The sequence below is a fragment of the Oncorhynchus mykiss genome, chromosome 14 (genome assembly GCF_057628025.1).
Source record: "Oncorhynchus mykiss isolate SJ-2025 chromosome 14, ASM5762802v1, whole genome shotgun sequence".
NCBI classification, from domain to species: Eukaryota; Metazoa; Chordata; class Actinopteri; order Salmoniformes; family Salmonidae; genus Oncorhynchus; species Oncorhynchus mykiss.
The window spans coordinates 31,915,001-31,922,500 of record NC_143035.1 but is presented as its reverse complement, the minus strand read 5'-3'; the positions used below and the strand labels follow the sequence as shown (position 1 = coordinate 31,922,500).

Sequence of the window (7,500 nt, the reverse complement as noted above, 5' to 3'; positions counted from 1 at the left end):
CTACATGGTTGTTGTAATGTGTGTTCTGTCTCCATAGTCACTATTGCTACATGGTTGTTATAATGTGTGTTCTGTCTCCATAGTCACTATTGCTACATGGTTGTTATAATGTGTGTTCTGTCTCCATAGTCACTATTGTTACATGGTTGTTATAATGTGTGTTCTGTCTCCATAGTCACTATTGTTACATGGTTGTTGTAATGTGTGTTCTGTCTCCATAGTCACTATTGTTACATGGTTGTTATAATGTGTGTTCTGTCTCCATAGTCACTATTGCTACATGGTTGCTGTAATGTGTGTTCTGTCTTCATAGTGACTATTGTTACGTGGTGGTTGTAATATGTGTTCTGTCTCCATAGTGACTATTGCTACATGGTTGCTGTAATGTGTGTTCTGTCTCCATAGTGACGATTGTTACGTGGTGGTTGTAATATGTGTTCTGTCTCCATAGTGACTATTGCTACATGGTGGCTGTAATGTGTGTTCTGTCTCCATAGTGACTATTGTTACGTGGTGGTTGTAATGTGTATTCTGTCTCCATAGTCACTATTGTTACGTGGTGGTTGTAATATGTGTTCTGTCTCCATAGTGACTATTGCTACATGGTAGCTGTAATGTGTGTTCTGTCTCCATAGTGACTATCGCTACGTGGCGGCAGCGCTGGCGGTGATGCGTAACGTCACTCAGCAGATCAACGAGAGGAAGAGGAGGCTGGAGAACATTGACAAGATCGCCCAATGGCAGGCCTCCGTCCTGGACTGGGAGGTACGTACTGTGCACCACTCTGAACGAACCATCCCTCAACGGAGTGTGTGTGTGTGTTTAAAACGAGCGTCTTTAGGTCCTCGAATAGTGCTAAATAAAGACATGTATTATTATTGTCCCCAGGGTGATGACATCCTGGACCGGAGCTCGGAGTTGATCTATACAGGAGAAATGTCTTGGATCTACCAGCCTTATGGACGCAGTCAGCAACGGGTCTTCTTCCTCTTTGATCACCAGCTGGTCCTCTGTAAGAAGGTATGAAACCTCCCCTCTCTGTCCTGAAACCTCCCCTCTCTGTCCTGAAACCTCCCCTCTCTGTCCTGAAACCTCCCCTCTCTGTCCTGAAACCTCCCATCTCTGTCCTGAAACCTTCCCTCTCTGTCCTGAAACCTCCCCTCTCTGTCCTGAAACCTCCCCTCTCTGTCCTGAAACCTCCCCTCTCTGTCCTGAAACCTCCCCTCTCTGTCCTGAAACCTCCCCTCTCTGTCCTGAAACCTCCCCTCTCTGTCCTGCTCCAAACCAGTTCTGGTATATGTAGAAGGTATGAAACCTCTCCTCTCTGTCCTGAAACCTCCCCTCTCTGTCCTGAAACCTCCCCTCTCTGTCCTGAAACCTCCCCTCTCTGCCCTGAAACCTCCCCTCTCTGTCCTGAAACCTCCCCTCTCAATCCTGTTCCAAACCAGTTCAGGTATATGTAGAAGGTATGAAACCTCTCCTCTCTGTCCTGTTCCAAACCAGTTCAGGTATATGTAGAAGGTATGAAACCTCTCCTGTCTGTCAAGCTCCAAACCAGTTCAGGTATATGTAGAAGGTATGAAACCTCCCCTCTCTGTCCTGTTCCAAACCAGTTCAGGTATATGTAGAAGGTATGAAACCTCTCCTCTCTGTCCTGTTCCAAACCAGTTCAGGTATATGTAGAAGGTATGAAACCTCTCCTCTCTGTCCTGCTCCAAACCAGTTCTGGTATATATAGAAGGTATGAAACCTCTCCTCTCTGTCCTGTTCCAAACCAGTTCAGGTATATGTAGAAGGTATGGAAACTCTCCTCTCTGTCCTGTTCCAAACCAGTTCAGGTATATGTAGAAGGTATGAAACCTCTCCTCTCTGTCCTGAAACCTCTCCTCTCTGTCCTGAAACCTCTCCTCTCTGTCCTGCTCCAAACCAGTTCAGGTATATGTAGAAGGTATGAAACCTCTCCTCTCTGTCCTGTTCCAAACCAGTTCAGGTATATGTAGAAGGTATGAAACCTCTCCTCTCTGTCAAGCTCCAAACCAGTTCAGGTATATGTAGAAGGTATGAAACCTCCCCTCTCTGTCCTGTTCCAAACCAGTTCAGGTATATGTAGAAGGTATGAAACCTCTCCTCTCTGTCCTGTTCCAAACCAGTTCAGGTATATGTAGAAGGTATGAAACCTCTCCTCTCTGTCCTGCTCCAAACCAGTTCTGGTATTTATAGAAGGTATGAAACCTCTCCTCTCTGTCCTGCTCCAAACCAGTTCAGGTATATGTAGAAGGTATGAAACCTCTCCTCTCTGTCCTGAAACCTCCCCTCTCTGTCCTGCTCCAAACCAGTTCAGGTATATGTAGAAGGTATGGCACCTCCCCCTCTGTCCTGTTCCAAACCAGTTCAGGTATATGTAGAAGGTATGAAACCTCTCCTCTCTGTCCTGAAACCTCTCCTCTCTGTCCTGAAACCTCCCCTCTCTGTCCTGAAACCTCCCCTCTCTGTCCTGAAACCTCCCCTCTCTGTCCTGTTCCAAACCAGTTCAGGTATATGTAGAAGGTATGAAACCTCTCCTCTCTGTCCTGTTCCAAACCAGTTCAGGTATATGTAGAAGGTATGAAACCTCTCCTCTCTGTCCTGCTCCAAACCAGTTCTGGTATATATAGAAGGTATGAAACCTCTCCTCTCTGTCCTGCTCCAAACCAGTTCAGGTATATGTAGAAGGTATGAAACCTCCCCTCTCTGTCCTGTTCCAAACCAGTTCAGGTATATGTAGAAGGTATGAAACCTCTCCTGTCTGTCAAGCTCCAAACCAGTTCAGGTATATGTAGAAGGTATGAAACCTCCCCTCTCTGTCCTGTTCCAAACCAGTTCAGGTATATGTAGAAGGTATGAAACCTCTCCTCTCTGTCCTGTTCCAAACCAGTTCAGGTATATGTAGAAGGTATGAAACCTCTCCTCTCTGTCCTGCTCCAAACCAGTTCTGGTATATATAGAAGGTATGAAACCTCTCCTCTCTGTCCTGCTCCAAACCAGTTCTGGTATATATAGAAGGTATGAAACCTCTCCTCTCTGTCCTGCTCCAAACCAGTTCAGGTATATGTAGAAGGTATGAAACCTCCCCTCTCTGTCCTGAAACCTCCCCTCTCTGTCCTGCTCCAAACCAGTTCAGGTATATGTAGAAGGTATGGAACCTCCCCTCTCTGTCCTGTTCCAAACCAGTTCAGGTATATGTAGAAGGTATGAAACCTCTCCTCTCTGTCCTGTTCCAAACCAGTTCAGGTATATGTAGAAGGTATGGAAACTCTCCTCTCTGTCCTGTTCCAAACCAGTTCAGGTATATGTAGAAGGTATGAAACCTCTCCTCTCTGTCCTGAAACCTCCCCTCTCTGTCCTGCTCCAAACCAGTTCAGGTATATGTAGAAGGTATGAAACCTCTCCTCTCTGTCCTGAAACCTCTCCTCTCTGTCCTGAAACCTCTCCTCTCTGTCCTGCTCCAAACCAGTTCAGGTATATGTAGAAGGTATGAAACCTCTCCTCTCTGTCCTGTTCCAAACCAGTTCAGGTATATGTAGAAGGTATGAAACCTCTCCTCTCTGTCCTGTTCCAAACCAGTTCAGGTATATGTAGAAGGTATGAAACCTCCCCTCTCTGTCCTGTTCCAAACCAGTTCAGGTATATGTAGAAGGTATGAAACCTCTCCTCTCTGTCCTTCTCCAAACCAGTTCTGGTATTTATAGAAGGTATGAAACCTCTCCTCTCTGTCCTGCTCCAAACCAGTTCAGGTATATGTAGAAGGTATGAAACCTCTCCTCTCTGTCCTGAAACCTCCCCTCTCTGTCCTGCTCCAAACCAGTTCAGGTATATGTAGAAGGTATGGCACCTCCCCCTCTGTCCTGTTCCAAACCAGTTCAGGTATATGTAGAAGGTATGAAACCTCTCCTCTCTGTCCTGAAACCTCTCCTCTCTGTCCTGAAACCTCTACTCTCTGTCCTGCTGCAAACCAGTTCAGGTATATGTAGAAGGTATGAAACCTCTCCTCTCTGTCCTGAAACCTCCCCTCTCTGTCCTGAAACCTCCCCTCTCTGTCCTGAAACCTCCCCTCTCTGTCCTGAAACCTCCCCTCTCTGTCCTGCTCCAAACCAGTTCAGGTATATGTAGAAGGTATGAAACCTCCCCTCTCTGTCCTGTTCCAAACCAGTTCAGGTATATGTAGAAGGTATTAAACCTCTCCTCTCTGTCAAGCTCCAAACCAGTTCAGGTATATGTAGAAGGTATGAAACCTCCCCTCTCTGTCCTGTTCCAAACCAGTTCAGGTATATGTAGAAGGTATGAAACCTCTCTGTCCTGTTCCAAACCAGTTCAGGTATATGTAGAAGGTATGAAACCTCTCCTCTCTGTCCTGCTCCAAATCAGTTCTGGTATATATAGAAGGTATGAAACCTCTCCTCTCTGTCCTGCTCCAAACCAGTTCAGGTATATGTAGAAGGTATGAAACCTCCCCTCTCTGTCCTGTTCCAAACCAGTTCAGGTATATGTAGAAGGTATGAAACCTCTCCTGTCTGTCAAGCTCCAAACCAGTTCAGGTATATGTAGAAGGTATGAAACCTCCCCTCTCTGTCCTGTTCCAAACCAGTTCAGGTATATGTAGAAGGTATGAAACCTCTCCTCTCTGTCCTGTTCCAAACCAGTTCAGGTATATGTAGAAGGTATGAAACCTCTCCTCTCTGTCCTGCTCCAAACCAGTTCTGGTATATATAGAAGGTATGAAACCTCTCCTCTCTGTCCTGCTCCAAACCAGTTCTGGTATATATAGAAGGTATGAAACCTCTCCTCTCTGTCCTGCTCCAAACCAGTTCAGGTATATGTAGAAGGTATGAAACCTCCCCTCTCTGTCCTGAAACCTCCCCTCTCTGTCCTGCTCCAAACCAGTTCAGGTATATGTAGAAGGTATGGAACCTCCCCTCTCTGTCCTGTTCCAAACCAGTTCAGGTATATGTAGAAGGTATGAAACCTCTCCTCTCTGTCCTGTTCCAAACCAGTTCAGGTATATGTAGAAGGTATGGAAACTCTCCTCTCTGTCCTGTTCCAAACCAGTTCAGGTATATGTAGAAGGTATGAAACCTCTCCTCTCTGTCCTGAAACCTCTCCTCTCTGTCCTGAAACCTCTCCTCTCTGTCCTGCTCCAAACCAGTTCAGGTATATGTAGAAGGTATGAAACCTCTCCTCTCTGTCCTGTTCCAAACCAGTTCAGGTATATGTAGAAGGTATGAAACCTCTCCTCTCTGTCCTGTTCCAAACCAGTTCAGGTATATGTAGAAGGTATGAAACCTCCCCTCTCTGTCCTGTTCCAAACCAGTTCAGGTATATGTAGAAGGTATGAAACCTCTCCTCTCTGTCCTTCTCCAAACCAGTTCTGGTATTTATAGAAGGTATGAAACCTCTCCTCTCTGTCCTGCTCCAAACCAGTTCAGGTATATGTAGAAGGTATGAAACCTCTCCTCTCTGTCCTGAAACCTCCCCTCTCTGTCCTGCTCCAAACCAGTTCAGGTATATGTAGAAGGTATGGCACCTCCCCCTCTGTCCTGTTCCAAACCAGTTCAGGTATATGTAGAAGGTATGAAACCTCTCCTCTCTGTCCTGAAACCTCTCCTCTCTGTCCTGAAACCTCTACTCTCTGTCCTGCTGCAAACCAGTTCAGGTATATGTAGAAGGTATGAAACCTCTCCTCTCTGTCCTGAAACCTCCCCTCTCTGTCCTGAAACCTCCCCTCTCTGTCCTGAAACCTCCCCTCTCTGTCCTGAAACCTCCCCTCTCTGTCCTGCTCCAAACCAGTTCAGGTATATGTAGAAGGTATGAAACCTCCCCTCTCTGTCCTGTTCCAAACCAGTTCAGGTATATGTAGAAGGTATGAAACCTCTCCTCTCTGTCCTGTTCCAAACCAGTTCAGGTATATGTAGAAGGTATGAAACCTCTCCTCTCTGTCCTGCTCCAAACCAGTTCTGGTATATATAGAAGGTATGAAACCTCTCCTCTCTGTCCTGCTCCAAACCAGTTCAGGTATATGTAGAAGGTATGAAACCTCCCCTCTCTGTCCTGTTCCAAACCAGTTCAGGTATATGTAGAAGGTATGAAACCTCTCCTCTCTGTCCTGCTCCAAACCAGTTCAGGTATATGTAGAAGGTATGAAACCTCCCCTCTCTGTCCTGAAACCTCCCCTCTCTGTCCTGCTCCAAACCAGTTCAGGTATATGTAGAAGGTATGAAACCTCTCCTCTCTGTCCTGCTCCAAACCAGTTCTGGTATATATAGAAGGTATGAAACCTCTCCTCTCTGTCCTGTTCCAAACCAGTTCAGGTATATGTAGAAGGTATAAAACCTCTCCTCTCTGTCCTGAAACCTCTCCTCTCTGTCCTGCTCCAAACCAGTTCTGGTATATGTAGAAGGTATGAAACCTCTCCTCTCTGTCCTGTTCCAAACCGGTTCAGGTATATGTAGAAGGTATGGAACCTCCCCTCTCTGTCCTGTTCCAAACCGGTTCAGGTATATGTAGAAGGTATGGAACCTCCCCTCTCTGTCCTGTTCCAAACCAGTTCAGGTATATGTAGAAGGTATGAAACCTCTCCTCTCTGTCCTGTTCCAAACCAGTTCAGGTATATGTAGAAGGTATGGAACCTCCCCTCTCTGTCCTGTTCCAAGCCAGTTCAGGTATATGTAGAAGGTATGAAACCTCCCCTCTCTGTCCTGTTCCAAACCGGTTCAGGTATATGTAGAAGGTATGGAACCTCCCCTCTCTGTCCTGTTCCAAACCAGTTCAGGTATATGTAGAAGGTATGAAACCTCTCCTCTCTGTCCTGTTCCAAACCAGTTCAGGTATATGTAGAAGGTATGGAACCTCCCCTCTCTGTCCTGTTCCAAGCCAGTTCAGGTATATGTAGAAGGTATGAAACCTCCCCTCTCTGTCCTGTTCCAAACCGGTTCAGGTATATGTAGAAGGTATGGAACCTCCCCTCTCTGTCCTGTTCCAAACCAGTTCAGGTATATGTAGAAGGTATGAAACCTCTCCTCTCTGTCCTGCTCCAAACCAGTTCAGGTATATGTAGAAGGTATGAAACCTCCCCTCTCTGTCCTGAAACCTCCCCTCTCTGTCCTGCTCCAAACCAGTTCAGGTATATGTAGAAGGTATGAAACCTCTCCTCTCTGTCCTGTTCCAAACCAGTTCAGGTATATGTAGAAGGTATGAAACCTCTCCTCTCTGTCCTGTTCCAAACCAGTTCAGGTATATGTAGAAGGTATGAAACCTCTCCTCTCTGTCCTGCTCCAAACCAGTTCTGGTATATATAGAAGGTATGAAACCTCTCCTCTCTGTCCTGTTCCAAACCAGTTCAGGTATATGTAGAAGGTATAAAACCTCTCCTCTCTGTCCTGAAACCTCTCCTCTCTGTCCTGCTCCAAACCAGTTCTGGTATATGTAGAAGGTATGAAACCTCTCCTCTCTGTCCTGTTCCAAACC

The 7,500-nt window shown here is 46.2% G+C and overlaps 1 protein-coding gene across 31 annotated transcripts in view; it reads left to right on the top strand.

The window, feature by feature from the left end:
- The window catches only part of LOC110489137 (rho guanine nucleotide exchange factor 9), a 115,985-nt gene that overhangs the window by 95,857 nt on the left and 12,628 nt on the right, over positions 1–7,500 (top strand). For all 31 annotated transcript variants that reach the window (XM_090198730.1, XM_090198731.1, XM_090198741.1 and 28 more), the window contains 2 exons: positions 636–765; positions 889–1,020. In XM_090198730.1, the coding sequence (XP_090054856.1) occupies positions 636–765; positions 889–1,020 (262 nt within the window). The remainder of the gene's footprint in view (positions 1–635; positions 766–888; positions 1,021–7,500) is intronic.